Source organism: Saccoglossus kowalevskii, chromosome 14 (assembly GCF_978046115.1).
Source record: "Saccoglossus kowalevskii chromosome 14, keSacKowa6.1, whole genome shotgun sequence".
Classification (NCBI taxonomy): Eukaryota; Metazoa; Hemichordata; class Enteropneusta; family Harrimaniidae; genus Saccoglossus; species Saccoglossus kowalevskii.
The window spans coordinates 31526893-31547647 of record NC_140654.1 but is presented as its reverse complement, the minus strand read 5'-3'; the positions used below and the strand labels follow the sequence as shown (position 1 = coordinate 31547647).

The 20755-nt window shown below is 34.2% G+C and overlaps 1 protein-coding gene across 5 annotated transcripts in view; it reads right to left on the bottom strand.

Moving 5' to 3' along the window:
* Positions 1-20755, bottom strand: part of LOC102804367 (calmodulin-regulated spectrin-associated protein 2-like) — an 80411-nt gene that overhangs the window by 48901 nt on the left and 10755 nt on the right. For all 5 annotated transcript variants that reach the window (XM_085508123.1, XM_085508126.1, XM_085508127.1 and 2 more), the window contains exons 2-4: positions 13270-13368; positions 11974-12189; positions 10917-11002 (exon numbers count right to left, since the gene is read on the bottom strand). In XM_085508123.1, the coding sequence (XP_085364249.1) occupies positions 10917-11002; positions 11974-12189; positions 13270-13368 (401 nt within the window). The remainder of the gene's footprint in view (positions 1-10916; positions 11003-11973; positions 12190-13269; positions 13369-20755) is intronic.

The following is a 20755-nucleotide window of genomic DNA, read 5'->3' as shown; positions in this document are numbered from 1 at the left end:
TCTGTTTTGATGGCATGAATACATCACTCTTATCTGTCTGTTTTGATGGCATGAATACATCACTCTTATCTGTCTGTTTTGATGACATGAATACATCACTCTTATCTGTCTGTTTTGATGGCATGAATACATCACTCTTATCTGTCTGTTTTGATGACATGAATACATCACTCTTATCTGGCTGTTTTGATGGCATGAATACATCACTCTTATCTGTCTGTTTTGATGGCATGAATACATCACTCTTATCTGTCTGTTTTGATGGCATGAATACATCACTCTTATCTGTCTGTTTTGATGACATGAATACATCACTCTTATCTGTCTGTTTTGATGACATGAATACATCACTCTTATCTGTCTGTTTTGATGGCATGAATACATCACTCTTATCTGTCTGTTTTGATGGCATGAATACATCACTCTTATCTGTCTGTTTTGATGACATGAATACATCACTCTTATCTGTCTGTTTTGATGGCATGAATACATCACTCTTATCTGTCTGTTTTGATGACATGAATACATCACTCTTATCTGGCTGTTTTGATGGCATGAATACATCACTCTTATCTGTCTGTTTTGATGGCATGAATACATCACTCTTATCTGTCTGTTTTGATGGCATGAATACATCACTCTTATCTGTCTGTTTTGATGGCATGAATACATCACTCTTATCTGTCTGTTTTGATGGCATGAATACATCACTCTTATCTGTCTGTTTTGATGGCATGAATACATCACTCTTATCTGTCTGTTTTGATGACATGAATACATCACTCTTATCTGTCTGTTTTGATGGCATGAATACATCACTCTTATCTGTCTGTTTTGATGGCATGAATACATCACTCTTATCTGTCTGTTTTGATGACATGAATACATCACTCTTATCTGTCTGTTTTGATGGCATGAATACATCACTCTTATCTGTCTGTTTTGATGGCATGAATACATCACTCTTATCTGTCTGTTTTGATGACATGAATACATCACTCTTATCTGTCTGTTTTGATGACATGAATACATCACTCTTATCTGTCTGTTTTGATGACATGAATACATCACTCTTATCTGTCTGTTTTGATGGCATGAATACATCACTCTTATCTGTCTGTTTTGATGACATGAATACATCACTCTTATCTGTCTGTTTTGATGGCATGAATACATCACTCTTATCTGTCTGTTTTGATGACATGAATACATCACTCTTATCTGTCTGTTTTGATGGCATGAATACATCACTCTTATCTGTCTGTTTTGATGGCATGAATACATCACTCTTATCTGTCTGTTTTGATGACATGAATACATCACTCTTATCTGTCTGTTTTGATGACATGAATACATCACTCTTATCTGTCTGTTTTGATGACATGAATACATCACTCTTATCTGTCTGTTTTGATGACATGAATACATCACTCTTATCTGTCTGTTTTGATGGCATGAATACATCACTCTTATCTGTCTGTTTTGATGACATGAATACATCACTCTTATCTGTCTGTTTTGATGACATGAATACATCACTCTTATCTGTCTGTTTTGATGACATGAATACATCACTCTTATCTGTCTGTTTTGATGGCATGAATACATCACTCTTATCTGTCTGTTTTGATGACATGAATACATCACTCTTATCTGTCTGTTTTGATGACATGAATACATCACTCTTATTTGTCTGTTTTGATGGCATGAATACATCACTCTTATCTGTCTGTTTTGATGACATGAATACATCACTCTTATCTGTCTGTTTTGATGGCATGAATACATCACTCTTATCTGTCTGTTTTGATGACATGAATACATCACTCTTATCTGGCTGTTTTGATGGCATGAATACATCACTCTTATCTGTCTGTTTTGATGGCATGAATACATCACTCTTATCTGTCTGTTTTGATGGCATGAATACATCACTCTTATCTGTCTGTTTTGATGGCATGAATACATCACTCTTATCTGTCTGTTTTGATGGCATGAATACATCACTCTTATCTGTCTGTTTTGATGGCATGAATACATCACTCTTATCTGTCTGTTTTGATGACATGAATACATCACTCTTATCTGTCTGTTTTGATGGCATGAATACATCACTCTTATCTGTCTGTTTTGATGACATGAATACATCACTCTTATCTGTCTGTTTTGATGGCATGAATACATCACTCTTATCTGTCTGTTTTGATGGCATGAATACATCACTCTTATCTGTCTGTTTTGATGGCATGAATACATCACTCTTATCTGTCTGTTTTGATGGCATGAATACATCACTCTTATCTGTCTGTTTTGATGACATGAATACATCACTCTTATCTGTCTGTTTTGATGACATGAATACATCACTCTTATCTGTCTGTTTTGATGACATGAATACATCACTCTTATCTGTCTGTTTTGATGGCATGAATACATCACTCTTATCTGTCTGTTTTGATGACATGAATACATCACTCTTATCTGTCTGTTTTGATGACATGAATACATCACTCTTATCTGTCTGTTTTGATGACATGAATACATCACTCTTATCTGTCTGTTTTGATGACATGAATACATCACTCTTATCTGTCTGTTTTGATGGCATGAATACATCACTCTTATCTGTCTGTTTTGATGGCATGAATACATCACTCTTATCTGTCTGTTTTGATGGCATGAATACATCACTCTTATCTGTCTGTTTTGATGGCATGAATACATCACTCTTATCTGTCTGTTTTGATGGCATGAATACATCACTCTTATCTGTCTGTTTTGATGACATGAATACATCACTCTTATTTGTCTGTTTTGATGACATGAATACATCACTCTTATCTGTCTGTTTTGATGGCATGAATACATCACTCTTATCTGTCTGTTTTGATGACATGAATACATCACTCTTATCTGTCTGTTTTGATGGCATGAATACATCACTCTTATCTGTCTGTTTTGATGACATGAATACATCACTCTTATTTGTCTGTTTTGATGACATGAATACATCACTCTTATCTGTCTGTTTTGATGGCATGAATACATCACTCTTATCTGTCTGTTTTGATGGCATGAATACATCACTCTTATCTGTCTGTTTTGATGGCATGAATACATCACTCTTATCTGTCTGTTTTGATGGCATGAATACATCACTCTTATCTGTCTGTTTTGATGGCATGAATACATCACTCTTATCTGTCTGTTATGATGGCATGAATACATCACTCTTATCTGTCTGTTTTGATGACATGAATACATCACTCTTATTTGTCTGTTTTGATGACATGAATACATCACTCTTATCTGTCTGTTTTGATGACATGAATACATCACTCTTATCTGTCTGTTTTGATGACATGAATACATCACTCTTATCTGTCTGTTTTGATGGCATGAATACATCACTCTTATCTGTCTGTTTTGATGACATGAATACATCACTCTTATCTGTCTGTTTTGATGGCATGAATACATCACTCTTATCTGTCTGTTTTGATGACATGAATACATCACTCTTATCTGTCTGTTTTGATGGCATGAATACATCACTCTTATCTGTCTGTTTTGATGGCATGAATACATCACTCTTATCTGTCTGTTTTGATGACATGAATACATCACTCTTATCTGTCTGTTTTGATGGCATGAATACATCACTCTTATCTGTCTGTTTTGATGGCATGAATACATCACTCTTATCTGTCTGTTTTGATGGCATGAATACATCACTCTTATCTGTCTGTTTTGATGGCATGAATACATCACTCTTATCTGTCTGTTTTGATGGCATGAATACATCACTCTTATCTGTCTGTTTTGATGGCATGAATACATCACTCTTATCTGTCTGTTTTGATGGCATGAATACATCACTCTTATCTGTCTGTTTTGATGACATGAATACATCACTCTTATCTGTCTGTTTTGATGGCATGAATACATCACTCTTATCTGTCTGTTTTGATGGCATGAATACATCACTCTTATCTGTCTGTTTTGATGACATGAATACATCACTCTTATCTGTCTGTTTTGATGGCATGAATACATCACTCTTATCTGTCTGTTTTGATGGCATGAATACATCACTCTTATCTGTCTGTTTTGATGACATGAATACATCACTCTTATCTGTCTGTTTTGATGACATGAATACATCACTCTTATCTGTCTGTTTTGATGACATGAATACATCACTCTTATCTGTCTGTTTTGATGACATGTATACATCACTCTTATCTGTCTGTTTTGATGACATGAATACATCACTCTTATCTGTCTGTTTTGATGACATGAATACATCACTCTTATCTGTCTGTTTTGATGACATGAATACATCACTCTTATCTGTCTGTTTTGATGACATGAATACATCACTCTTATCTGTCTGTTTTGATGACATGAATACATCACTCTTATCTGTCTGTTTTGATGACATGAATACATCACTCTTATCTGTCTGTTTTGATGACATGAATACATCACTCTTATCTGTCTGTTTTGATGACATGAATACATCACTCTTATCTGTCTGTTTTGATGACATGAATACATCACTCTTATCTGTCTGTTTTGATGACATGAATACATCACTCTTATCTGTCTGTTTTGATGCCATGAATACATCACTCTTATCTGTCTGTTTTGATGGCATGAATACATTACTCTTATCTGTCTGTTTTGATGGCATGAATACATCACTCTTATCTGTCTGTTTTGATGACATGAATACATCACTCTTATTTGTCTGTTTTGATGACATGAATACATCACTCTTATCTGTCTGTTTTGATGACATGAATACATCACTCTTATCTGTCTGTTTTGATGACATGAATACATCACTCTTATCTGTCTGTTTTGATGGCATGAATACATCACTCTTATCTGTCTGTTTTGATGGCATGAATACATCACTCTTATCTGTCTGTTTTGATGGCATGAATACATCACTCTTATCTGTCTGTTTTGATGACATGAATACATCACTCTTATCTGTCTGTTTTGATGACATGAATACATCACTCTTATCTGTCTGTTTTGATGGCATGAATACATCACTCTTATCTGTCTGTTTTGATGACATGAATACATCACTCTTATCTGTCTGTTTTGATGACATGAATACATCACTCTTATCTGTCTGTTTTGATGGCATGAATACATCACTCTTATCTGTCTGTTTTGATGACATGAATACATCACTCTTATCTGTCTGTTTTGATGGCATGAATACATCACTCTTATCTGTCTGTTTTGATGGCATGAATACATCACTCTTATCTGTCTGTTTTGATGGCATGAATACATCACTCTTATCTGTCTGTTTTGATGGCATGAATACATCACTCTTATCTGTCTGTTTTGATGACATGAATACATCACTCTTATCTGTCTGTTTTGATGACATGAATACATTACTCTTATCTGTCTGTTTTGATGACATGAATACATCACTCTTATCTGTCTGTTTTGATGGCATGAATACATCACTCTTATCTGTCTGTTTTGATGGCATGAATACATCACTCTTATCTGTCTGTTTTGATGACATGAATACATCACTCTTATCTGTCTGTTTTGATGGCATGAATACATCACTCTTATCTGTCTGTTTTGATGACATGAATGCATCACTCTTATCTGTCTGTTTTGATGACATGAATACATCACTCTTATCTGTCTGTTTTGATGACATGAATACATCACTCTTATCTGTCTGTTTTGATGGCATGAATACATCACTCTTATCTGTCTGTTTTGATGGCATGAATACATCACTCTTATCTGTCTGTTTTGATGGCATGAATACATCACTCTTATTTGTCTGTTTTGATGGCATGAATACATCACTCTTATCTGTCTGTTTTGATGGCATGAATACATCACTCTTATCTGTCTGTTTTGATGGCATGAATACATCACTCTTATCTGTCTGTTTTGATGACATGAATACATCACTCTTATCTGTCTGTTTTGATGACATGAATACATCACTCTTATCTGTCTGTTTTGATGGCATGAATACATCACTCTTATCTGTCTGTTTTGATGACATGAATACATCACTCTTATCTGTCTGTTTTGATGGCATGAATACATCACTCTTATTTGTCTGTTTTGATGGCATGAATACATCACTCTTATCTGTCTGTTTTGATGACATGAATACATCACTCTTATCTGTCTGTTTTGATGGCATGAATACATCACTCTTATCTGTCTGTTTTGATGGCATGAATACATCACTCTTATCTGTCTGTTTTGATGGCATGAATACATCACTCTTATCTGTCTGTTTTGATGACATGAATACATCACTCTTATCTGTCTGTTTTGATGGCATGAATACATCACTCTTATCTGTCTGTTTTGATGGCATGAATACATCACTCTTATCTGTCTGTTTTGATGGCATGAATACATCACTCTTATCTGTCTGTTTTGATGACATGAATACATCACTCTTATCTGTCTGTTTTGATGGCATGAATACATCACTCTTATCTGTCTGTTTTGATGGCATGAATACATCACTCTTATCTGTCTGTTTTGATGACATGAATACATCACTCTTATCTGTCTGTTTTGATGACATGAATACATCACTCTTATCTGTCTGTTTTGATGACATGAATACATCACTCTTATTTGTCTGTTTTGATGACATGAATACATCACTCTTATCTGTCTGTTTTGATGACATGAATACATCACTCTTATCTGTCTGTTTTGATGGCATGAATACATCACTCTTATCTGTCTGTTTTGATGGCATGAATACATCACTCTTATCTGTCTGTTTTGATGACATGAATACATCACTCTTATCTGTCTGTTTTGATGACATGAATACATCACTCTTATCTGTCTGTTTTGATGACATGAATACATCACTCTTATCTGTCTGTTTTGATGGCATGAATACATCACTCTTATCTGTCTGTTTTGATGACATGAATACATCACTCTTATCTGTCTGTTTTGATGGCATGAATACATCACTCTTATCTGTCTGTTTTGATGACATGAATACATCACTCTTATCTGTCTGTTTTGATGGCATGAATACATCACTCTTATCTGTCTGTTTTGATGGCATGAATACATCACTCTTATCTGTCTGTTTTGATGGCATGAATACATCACTCTTATCTGTCTGTTTTGATGACATGAATACATCACTCTTATCTGTCTGTTTTGATGGCATGAATACATCACTCTTATCTGTCTGTTTTGATGGCATGAATACATCACTCTTATCTGTCTGTTTTGATGACATGAATACATCACTCTTATCTGTCTGTTTTGATGGCATGAATACATCACTCTTATCTGTCTGTTTTGATGGCATGAATACATCACTCTTATCTGTCTGTTTTGATGGCATGAATACATCACTCTTATCTGTCTGTTTTGATGGCATGAATACATCACTCTTATCTGTCTGTTTTGATGGCATGAATACATCACTCTTATCTGTCTGTTTTGATGGCATGAATACATCACTCTTATCTGTCTGTTTTGATGGCATGAATACATCACTCTTATCTGTCTGTTTTGATGGCATGAATACATCACTCTTATCTGTCTGTTTTGATGACATGAATACATCACTCTTATCTGTCTGTTTTGATGGCATGAATACATCACTCTTATCTGTCTGTTTTGATGGCATGAATACATTACTCTTATCTGTCTGTTTTGATGGCATGAATACATCACTCTTATCTGTCTGTTTTGATGACATGAATACATCACTCTTATCTGTCTGTTTTGATGGCATGAATACATCACTCTTATTTGTCTGTTTTGATGACATGAATACATCACTCTTATCTGTCTGTTTTGATGACATGAATACATCACTCTTATCTGTCTGTTTTGATGACATGAATACATCACTCTTATCTGTCTGTTTTGATGGCATGAATACATCACTCTTATCTGTCTGTTTTGATGACATGAATACATCACTCTTATCTGTCTGTTTTGATGACATGAATACATCACTCTTATCTGTCTGTTTTGATGGCATGAATACATCACTCTTATCTGTCTGTTTTGATGGCATGAATACATCACTCTTATCTGTCTGTTTTGATGACATGAATACATCACTCTTATCTGTCTGTTTTGATGACATGAATACATCACTCTTATCTGTCTGTTTTGATGACATGAATACATCACTTTTATCTGTCTGTTTTGATGGCATGAATACATCACTCTTATCTGTCTGTTTTGATGGCATGAATACATCACTCTTATCTGTCTGTTTTGATGGCATGAATACATCACTCTTATCTGTCTGTTTTGATGACATGAATACATCACTCTTATCTGTCTGTTTTGATGACATGAATACATCACTCTTATCTGTCTGTTTTGATGGCATGAATACATCACTCTTATCTGTCTGTTTTGATGGCATGAATACATCACTCTTATCTGTCTGTTTTGATGGCATGAATACATCACTCTTATCTGTCTGTTTTGATGACATGAATACATCACTCTTATCTGTCTGTTTTGATGGCATGAATACATCACTCTTATCTGTCTGTTTTGATGGCATGAATACATCACTCTTATCTGTCTGTTTTGATGACATGTATACATCACTCTTATCTGTCTGTTTTGATGACATGAATACATCACTCTTATCTGTCTGTTTTGATGACATGAATACATCACTCTTATCTGTCTGTTTTGATGCCATGAATACATCACTCTTATCTGTCTGTTTTGATGACATGAATACATCACTTTTATCTGTCTGTTTTGATGACATGTATACATCACTCTTATCTGTCTGTTTTGATGACATGAATACATCACTCTTATCTGTCTGTTTTGATGACATGAATACATCACTCTTATCTGTCTGTTTTGATGCCATGAATACATCACTCTTATCTGTCTGTTTTGATGGCATGAATACATCACTCTTATCTGTCTGTTTTGATGACATGTATACATCACTCTTATCTGTCTGTTTTGATGACATGAATACATCACTCTTATCTGTCTGTTTTGATGACATGAATACATCACTCTTATCTGTCTGTTTTGATGCCATGAATACATCACTCTTATCTGTCTGTTTTGATGACATGAATACATCACTCTTATCTGTCTGTTTTGATGACATGAATACATCACTCTTATCTGTCTGTTTTGATGCCATGAATACATCACTCTTATCTGTCTGTTTTGATGACATGAATACATCACTCTTATCTGTCTGTTTTGATGGCATGAATACATCACTCTTATCTGTCTGTTTTGATGACATGAATACATCACTCTTATTTGTCTGTTTTGATGACATGAATACATCACTCTTATCTGTCTGTTTTGATGACATGAATACATCACTCTTATCTGTCTGTTTTGATGACATGAATACATCACTCTTATCTGTCTGTTTTGATGACATGAATACATCACTCTTATCTGTCTGTTTTGATGACATGAATACATCACTCTTATCTGTCTGTTTTGATGGCATGAATACATCACTCTTATCTGTCTGTTTTGATGGCATGAATACATCACTCTTATCTGTCTGTTTTGATGACATGAATACATCACTCTTATCTGTCTGTTTTGATGGCATGAATACATCACTCTTATCTGTCTGTTTTGATGACATGAATACATCACTCTTATCTGTCTGTTTTGATGGCATGAATACATCACTCTTATCTGTCTGTTTTGATGACATGAATACATCACTCTTATCTGTCTGTTTTGATGGCATGAATACATCACTCTTATCTGTCTGTTTTGATGGCATGAATACATCACTCTTATCTGTCTGTTTTGATGGCATGAATACATCACTCTTATCTGTCTGTTTTGATGACATGAATACATCACTCTTATCTGTCTGTTTTGATGGCATGAATACATCACTCTTATCTGTCTGTTTTGATGACATGAATACATCACTCTTATCTGTCTGTTTTGATGACATGAATACATCACTCTTATCTGTCTGTTTTGATGACATGAATACATCACTCTTATCTGTCTGTTTTGATGACATGAATACATCACTCTTATCTGTCTGTTTTGATGGCATGAATACATCACTCTTATCTGTCTGTTTTGATGGCATGAATACATCACTCTTATCTGTCTGTTTTGATGACATGAATACATCACTCTTATCTGTCTGTTTTGATGACATGAATACATCACTCTTATCTGTCTGTTTTGATGACATGAATACATCACTCTTATCTGTCTGTTTTGATGACATGAATACATCACTCTTATCTGTCTGTTTTGATGGCATGAATACATCACTCTTATCTGTCTGTTTTGATGGCATGAATACATCACTCTTATCTGTCTGTTTTGATGACATGAATACATCACTCTTATCTGTCTGTTTTGATGGCATGAATACATCACTCTTATCTGTCTGTTTTGATGACATGAATACATCACTCTTATCTGTCTGTTTTGATGGCATGAATACATCACTCTTATCTGTCTGTTTTGATGACATGAATACATCACTCTTATCTGTCTGTTTTGATGGCATGAATACATCACTCTTATCTGTCTGTTTTGATGACATGAATACATCACTCTTATCTGTCTGTTTTGATGACATGAATACATCACTCTTATCTGTCTGTTTTGATGGCATGAATACATCACTCTTATCTGTCTGTTTTGATGGCATGAATACATCACTCTTATCTGTCTGTTTTGATGGCATGAATACATCACTCTTATCTGTCTGTTTTGATGACATGAATACATTGGTATACAAATACACTGGAGCCTGACTGTATGGTGAATAAACATATGAAGTGAAACTAGGACACAACTGATGATTGAGATAAATGTCATTGTAAATACTTTGATCACAGGTATGTGTAAACACTTACCTAACTGACTGGACAATCTTTTCAACAGTGACAACTTCAATGATATACGCTGACATGATACAGTCTATCAAAGTTAGATGGGCATTCTGCCAAGACAAAGTGGTACAGTGTGGTAATATGGGAACATCATTATTAGTGTTAGGAATTACTGTATTTGATCTAACTGAAGAGCATGCATTTACATAAAACCCATGTGAACAAAGTTAACATTACCAAAATACAACCATTGCATTTATGATGGTTAAAATTAAGGCCTATGCACCTGTCCCAGACAGGCAAATTTCAGCTAGGACAAGTAAATAAAAATAAAGACATTCAGTATCAAATAGTGCCATGTTGCTAAAGATGTCAAAAATATTGCTTTCAGAATCATAAAAACTTACTGATTCTCAAGAACAAAAATATTATTTCAAATAATATCTCAATTTATCTTGCAAGAGATTGGTACATAATTGATTAATCTCCAACCTGTCTAATGAACAGCAACTTTAATTTAAATTTATGACTAAGATGCTTCAGTGATACAAATTCACATTAAATTACAAACAGAAATGAAGAAATTGGCCGAATAAAACATGTCCTCCTAATTGGCCGAATAAAACATGTCCTCCTAATTGGCCGAATAAAACATGTCCTCCTAATTGGCCGAATAAAACATGTCCTCCTCTCATATTCATGTATCACCACTTGCACAGACATGTGTGTGTGTACTGTAAATGCATTAATTATTCACTGGGTTTTAATTTTTCTATTTTCGTTGGTAAGTAAAATGCGCTAAATTAAATCTACAAGAACATGTAAAATAACAACAAAACTCATTGTGAAATTCATGAAATTAAAACACAGTTAATATGCTCAAAACATCAAAATACTGAAATGAAATATCAGTAAAAATAAATGTTTTAACTGTATTTGTGTGAGCGTTTGTCTGTTTTTTTTAATTTTTTTATAAATAATCTATATCACAAACTCTAATACAAACTCCATATCGCCCTGTTGCCTCATATTCATCCATAATGGCAGGCAGAGAAACAATTTATCTTTGACGTTCACTCACCAGTTTAAAAGGTGATGCCTGTACAAGCATTCCTTCCGTGACAGCTTCCTCGTTTTTATCCACCACATAAATGCCATTCCTAGATAATATCTGTATAACACTCCAATGCCCCTGCCACTGATACTCTGTATTTCTAAAGATGTTACTGCATGCTTTACAATACAATTCAGCTGACACTAACTGATTAATGACTAGTGGCTTCAAATGTGCCTCACCCTGTAATAAAAGGTCAAAGGTTAACCAGGAGGAGGGTAGAGTATTCCAACACTTGGGTATGGTGTTATAAGTTGTCAAACCGTCTTTTATCAAGTTTTTAACTTGAATAGTCACCATCAATCAAAAGTTTGCTGTGTAAAGCAATAAAAGTTACTGGTACATTAAACAAGAATAATAAAGTAATAAGCTTAGGGCTAAAATGTCTGCAAGACTAGTATGGATAACTTTAGGCTGTTGACATATCCTACAAACAACTCAGAACTCCTTGACTGATATCCTGAAGTGAAACCACCACTGGCAACATGCTATTTAGAATTATCATAACCCTATTGTTAGTATTTCTATTGTTGCAAACTGGTTACAGTGGTAGAAATTTTCTCAGAAAGAATCATAATGGCATAATAATTAAAAATTTATAAAAATAAACTACACTGTCATATATCATATGTAATTTTATACACAGCTCATTCTATCAGATACAATACATATTTTATATTTTATTTGAAACATTTTGCCTATAGAGTAAAATATGCATGTGTCATAATTATGTAATGTCTGTCTGTCTGTTTGTCTGTCTAAAGTATTAAGTGGTATTTTCAAGTCTATGTTTAGAAACAAAAGTGCAGTGTTAGTATACATGTACTGTAAAATACTTTATTTTAGCTGCAATTAATTTTCGCTAAAAAGACATTTTTGCTGTTTTGTATGGAATTTATTTTCACTGATTTTTGACGAGTTGAATGTAAAAGGGGAAAAAAGGTATATTTGCTGGATTTTATTTTCACTGAATCATCCCTTCAGCGAAAATTAATTCCAAGTGAAAATAAAGTATTTTACAATATCCAAAAACAAGAGAATCAGAAGCATTTCTTCACCGAGTTTCATATCTTTTTAGGGCTCTGGAATGGGTCTTGATTTTCAATATTAATTAAACTCTGTCATATATCAAGCTTATTTCTGATACATCAAATGTAAACACCAAATATTCAAGTTGATTATGAAAGATCAAACTACCGATATATGTAGTAAAATCTTCTCTATCATTTCCATTGACAAGGTAAAATGATGACATAAACTAACCTGGCTATCTGTATAAAACAAATTATTGAATTCTTCCGGTATTTCACTGTATGGATACGCTTTATAAATTAACCAGTAAATAGAGGCATTAACTTTACTCTGAAAGAAAAACAGAAAACAGGTCATTATGTGAAGCAGTCAGCAATAAGGGTATCACCACACGGTTTGAGTCCATATCCATACCGTATACGCTTACATAAATGACAAAGATGTGTCTGGTCACAATAGGTCATACATGTATTTTAATGATTGAGTAAACAATGCATATAATTTTCTGTTTTTTGTGCTCCTAATACAGCAAATATGTATGAAGAAATATTATATTTGTTCTATACAGAGCTAAACCTTTAGATACAAGAACACTGTCACCTGTTAATATGAAATGTTCAATAGAACAATAATACCCCAGTAGTTATGCTCATTCCATGGCACACCACATGAGTATACCCCATGAAAATATCACACCATTGTGGTAATTCACATAACAATATTTTAATCACTTATTGTAACCACTGTTTCAGTTACCAAATCCTATAAACCACTTTAATATCGCAAGGGATAAATTTCACTTCATGTCAATTTCAGCGATTTCCATGATTTTTTTTTCTCTTCACCAATGCCATAAAATTAATTGGTTTATAATTATGTTATTGTCTCAAAATAAACTGTACTACAATCTGATGTGAATTTATGTGATTAGAATGGCGATATACACATATAATCTCTCACCTTTTTTTTTTAAAAAAAAAGGTCAATAAGGCAGTGCAAATTAATTCCTTTATTATGTGCAAGCTGTTTCAAATATTCAATTTGTACATGAAATCAACAGCATGGTTAAAAATTATAATTCAGAGCAATCACAAAAAAAGCATATGGTAAATCATACATTCCTCATTTCAAGCTCATACAACAGATCCCTATTACATGTACATGTATATGTAACTACAGTCAAATAGACAAAAATGCAATCCCAGACATTGAAGGATACCCTGTGAAATAAACAGGAAGCTAGCAATCATTACGTATTTCACATTGCATATCAGATGAATCACAAGAAAGAAATTTCTATATTATACTGTACTGCACACAGACTGTGATTTGCAGAATTCCAATATTTACAACCCCTGGGAACTCTGGGTAGTTTTTCAGATTATTAATATTACAGACAGTGGGAGGTATAATTTACATGTCTTTACATGCAGGGAAAGATATTCAAATAAAGTACAACAACAAACTATTTATTAGTTAAAAAACTACTAAGCATACAACAATATGTTTTCCAAATAGAATATTTCTTGTCTAGTCAGCATGTCTGTCATATAAAAATCATATATTTCTGAGGTATGTTAATTACACAATGTTATAATCGAGTACAGTAGATATAAGCTACAGATCACTGGCAGAGAACTCAATGACCCTGGTATCATTAATCAACTTCACTGTGATACAATGTATGTATTATACAAAGAAATCAAAAACATTTTGGCAATATACAGTTTGTGAAGTTGACAAAATCTATAAACAAAATGTATATATCACCTTGGTAACAACCAAATGCAGTCAATCTTTGTCACACCAAAGTCTCAATGAAATCAGATAAAACCACAAAATGGTTACCAGGAAACTAAAAATGACTATGATGAATCCATCAATTCCCAATTTGGGAATAGGTACATGTACATGCATATATGTATACCACACCGGGTGTGTTTCATAATACCACACCACTGAGTAATTGAATTTATAACCCAGCCCGAACAAACAATTGTCACCTGAATCCCAGTTATTCAGAAAAAAACTATAAAATGTGTGTGTAGTCAATAGCAATGAAAAACATACAAATTGAACTCAATCAATCAAAAATGGATTTATCTCCAGTTTTAGCAACAAAATACCTCTAAGCTCTCCAAGAATATGGATAAGATAACCACACCTTTAACTATCAAGTTCATTAACAACAATAAGTCAGCAGTAAAGTTGACTCAAGAACTGCCGTAAGTGACTACCGTACATGTATGTCTAGCTCATTCAATAACCCTAAACTTTTCACATAGAAACTGAAATATATTAGAAGATTATCACAAGTTTAAAGTCAGGTGGTTGATTAGCGTTCAGTTAATGGCGTAGAAACACATGACAAGTGTCTATGCAGTCACAATGCAGGCGTCCATTACAACAACAATAGCTTTACATTCAAAGTTCACCAACCATATAAAAGTGCGTTCAGTTTCTCATTTCTAGCACAACACAGCCACTTAAAAGATTTAACTACATGCTTTATAAATACTTATCATGCTTTGTTGCTGTTGACCCTGTATTGCACTGTCCTCACACACTACTGCCTCAGTCTGTATTGCACTGTCCTCACACACTACTGCCTCAGTCTGTATTGCACTGTCCTCACACACTACTGCCTCAGTCTGTATTGCACTGTCCTCACACACTACTGCCTCAGTCTGTATTGCACTGTCCTCACACACTACTGCCTCAGTCTGTATTGCACTGTCCTCACACACTACTGCCTCAGTCTGTATTGCACTGTCCTCACACACTACTGCCTCAGTCTGTATTGCACTGTCCTCACACACTACTGCCTCAGTCTGTATTGCACTGTCCTCACACACTACTGCCTCAGTCTGTATTGCACTGTCCTCACACACTACTGCCTCAGTCTGTATTGCACTGTCCTCACACACTACTGCCTCAGTCTGTATTGCACTGTCCTCACACACTACTGCCTCAGTCTGTATTCATACTAACCTCAACATGGTAATTAATCACCTGTTAAAACCAGGCACATTACAATAAGATTGTTACTGAGATAACTGAACCATGTAACAGTTATATTATTTTTTCTTTTTAAACACTGCTGTACGAAGCATGTTGTTTGTGTTTCTAGGTTTGTACACATATACATGTATACTTGTTTTGCAGGCAATGAAGCAGTCACGTAATACTGTGTAATTATTCTATAGGTGACCAGACAATAGATGACCTGAATTGTACATTCCATAACCTCTCATTCAGCACCACTATTGTCCCTGGTAAAATTTTAACCAACCCTTTAAGTGCCATTTTTTTCCCTGCTCAAAATGAATAGATTTGTTCATATTTTTCATAATTTTTATTGAACTCAATCTTAATTTTGGACCATACTAACAAAATGTGACGTTACTTCTAGTTTTGGATCAAAATATTTGAAATTTTCGCAACATTTTTTATAGAAAAGAGCAGACTAGAAATGAAACTATTTTGTGGATGATGCCTAAAGTTGACATATTGCACATCAAACGAATCTATAATTTCCCATTGCCCATGGGTTTTGATCAAAGCATTTTGATTATACACTACAATTTGTGAATGGTAGAAAAAGTTGATCATCCAGTCACCCCTGCCACACCAAAGTCTTGAACAATAACAAACAATATGAAACATACATATACACTGTATCAGTATATAAACTGTGAATATTGAATATAGAAGTGGTTCTAAAAATATGAGACACCTTCACAGTTATTTCTGTTCATCCGGTGAATACTGGTATGCAAGCCAAGTAGAGATACATTGATAGTGAATGCCTGGCAAAGGTGTTCACAGGGTCAACTCTACATGTAATTTCATGGTGAGCTGGGTAACCATGTAAGCATAGCATGGTATGGTTATGAAAAATATTCCTAACATACTTAAGGCATATATACTTTACAAAGAACAGAATAAAGGTGTCCCAGTAAAGTCTGCATCTCATATTTTGCACACTGAACTCACAGAAGCACATAATATAGTTACATACAAAGAACAGAATAAAGGTGTCCCAGTAAAGTCTGCATCTCATATTTTGCACACTGAACTCACAGAAGCACATAATATAGTTACATACAAAGAACAGAATAAAGGTGTCCCAGTAAAGTCTGCATCTCATATTTTGCACACTGAACTCACAGAAGCACATAATATAGTTACATACAAAGAACAAAATAAAGGTGTCCCAGTAAAGTCTGCATCTCATATTTTGCACACTGAACTCACAGAAGCACATAATATAGTTACATACAAAGAACAGAATAAAGGTGTCCCAGTAAAGTCTGCATCTCATATTTTGCACACTGAACTCACAGAAGCACATAATATAGTTACATACAAAGAACGACAATCTTTTCACCATTAGTTCCTTCTTTTCATCACAAATTCACAAAATAGTCCTGTTTATAGTCTGGACATTCCTTCAGAAGATTGGAACAAATATTGCCAAATATTTTGAGTAAAAACTGAAAATTGACTAAAATTTGTCTGTTGGCTCCAAAATTAGGATTCATTTCCGAAAAATATTGAAGAATACAAGAAAAAAGTGTAGAACAAATCTGGCGGTGAAAAGGTTAATCAAACCCACCGATATTACTCTATAGATATTTGTCTGAAGAAAGAATGTAACATTGTATTTGCCATGTACCAGTAAGCCTACCAACTTAACAGGTAATATTTTATTATGTTTTTCTGATTTTCCCCTTTGTTCATTGACAATTTCAAACAAATGCCCCAAATCATTCTTTTTAGCATATTTTAGCATTTTAAATTCCTAGCTACATGTAGTACCTTGGAATGTACAAACATGTATATTGAGACTCAAGGTCAAGTTTGCAGACTGCACACACACTTTTCAATATTGTACTTGAATAAATACCTCTAGTAGGAAAAGAATTTTAATAAAGTGAATTCACACATGAGTACATGTATGTTGCACAATGATATATACAAACCTACATTTTGTAATTTGTAAGGGCGTATAAGAAGAATATATATTAATTACCATGACAACACCCAAGACCAATCAAATGAAATATGCTAGCAGACAAAATAGCCAAGTTGTTAATATATCAACCGATTTTACAGTTATCATTTGATCATTTTAATCAAACACTCCAAACACTTGTTGATTATTTACATTGTGAATATTACAGTCACTGCTTGTCATATTTCAGAATCAAAGCAGGTAAAGTTTAAGTTTAGGTCAATGAAGACATCTATAAGCCAACCATACAATAGCTTTGTCCTATTACACACAGTGACAGCACACAATGGGACTCTATAGCTGCATGGCAAAACATGGAGGCAATGCATTTGGCACATGAATAGAAACTAATTGCTTTACCTTAAGATTAAATTGTTATGTTAATTGACTCTACCTAGCTTAGAAACTCTGAGAATGCATCAAAGGTGCAGTCAGAAGAGGACAACAACCTTTCATAAATGCCTGTAGAGGGAGCAATAGTAAAAATTTACACATGATTTGTGAACCATGCCTGATACACCATGATAATTGAAAGATATAGTGGAGATCATCCCTATTATAAGATTATACCATCTACTAATCCAGTAATAATCATTGCCATTGACAGTATACTACACTGGTACCAGGACATCAGAATAAACTTACAATAAAACCATAGTCATTATACTAATGTAATAAGACTAAAGAAGTAATGATAATCTTGAAAGTCAGAGCTGATCTCAATACACTACCAAATAACTACTGAAATCACAAAGCAGTTATATAAACTCTATAAAATAAAATACAGAGTTTCTGCTCTAATAGGTATCTGAAATTTTTAAAAATATGTTTTCCGCGTAGTGTAATTTCTATGAGACTTTCATGTTGGTGATATACAGTAGTGTGATGGTGATATACAGAAGTGAGATGGTGACACACTCAGACTGCATCTTTGTTTGATTGAACATAAACTATACATAATCATAAAGTAATCTAATACACACCGGTATATACTATCTATATTCAGCACTACTAACAATGTACATGTAGCAATAATACATGTAGCCTATGCCTAATTACACTGTAACCCGTCGTTACTGTTCAGCTAGTACTGCAAGACTTAACAATCACAGAGGTCACAAGGCCATCCTCTGCTACCTGCATGCATACCTTGAGGACCTACAAAATACATCAAGTCACATGTACATTCAATTCAATTAAAACATATTTAACATTTCAGGCCATGAAATTGTACCACAGTTGATATGAAATCACAACTTTATTGATACATGTGTACATACATACATGTATTTACATTCACATGACTGATAAAGCAGGAATGTTATTTAAAACAAGTAAGCTAGGGGGTCTATATCAATCACCATGACACAATACAAGATATAGGTACAGGTACAGTATCATTAATGTAGACCATGGACTTTCCCTGTCAGCTGTCTTCAGAGGGCAACCTTAGAAGACAGGAGTACTATATTTCATTTATTAGAAACACATCTCTAGTATACAGTTTGTAAGCACACATAAACCAAATTTGGTATATGCTCTAGTACCAGTAGCACATGCGCTTACGTAACTGACAGTGTGTTGTTACTCGAAAAAAGATTAATGATCTATGATTTTTTGTTGTATGTGCTTCTAAGGTGAGTTGCTTCTGAACAAATAAATATTGCCTTTATAATTACCAGTATAATGACCACAGATATATGCTACAAAATGAGCAAATACAACTACATGTACCGATATATGATCATAGAAAACAATGTCAGACTCAAGAATCCTCAGTCAGGAGGTATGTAAATGTGTCGAAATGGACATAGTGCGAGTGGTTAGTGCTACATGTAGTAGCACTAATCCGAAAAACTACTAGATCTAGTGCTAAAACGGCACTAGATCTAGTGCTAAAATGTACATAGTGCGAGTGGCAATGATATCGCGTTGTCAACGACGTCAAGATATCCCGTAATTCTCTGAAACGAAATAAATATTTACGTAAAATTGTTGTATCTTTCATTCATTGGAAATGTACTACAGTGGGAAAATTGAGAATGTCATTGTCCGCGTTTGTCGTAATAGACCTTTGGAACAACGCGATCGGCCGGGAAACTAGCTGAAACAGTGAAACTGCAGGTCGAACTTCGCAATTTTTACAAATTGTGAATAGATATACTGTATGAAATGGTATTGTGGGGGAAGTTTGTGTTTTCACCTTTGGCGAATAGAAACTTTATGTAAATAGGGGAATTCAGCGTTGATTTTTTTTAAATCGCTGATGTGCCGTTTTATTTCACACTTAATGAAAATAGCTCTTCGAAAATGAAATTATGATGCCATATGTGAACTAAATAAAAAAATGATATACTCCTAGTCTAAGTCCCGGGTCCCTGTAAAGCTCGGTGGATGTTGTGTGTACTGCGACCTGTGAATGGGCATATACATATTCACGCAATCCTGTTGTTACATTGTATCATGGATATACTGTATGAAATGGTATTGTGGCATAAGCTCCGTTTGGACAAAGAGCTGTTATCGCTGTAAACAATGTTAAATTATTCTTCTTATGCTAAGTTCATATTTGAAAACAAATATTTTTTTATTTAAAAAAAATCATGCCATTTTCCCATCAAAATCCAAGTCAATAGAGCGTACAACATCGGCAAATCTTTTCTGCGTTGCGTTCAATAACATTGACATATTTAAATGAGC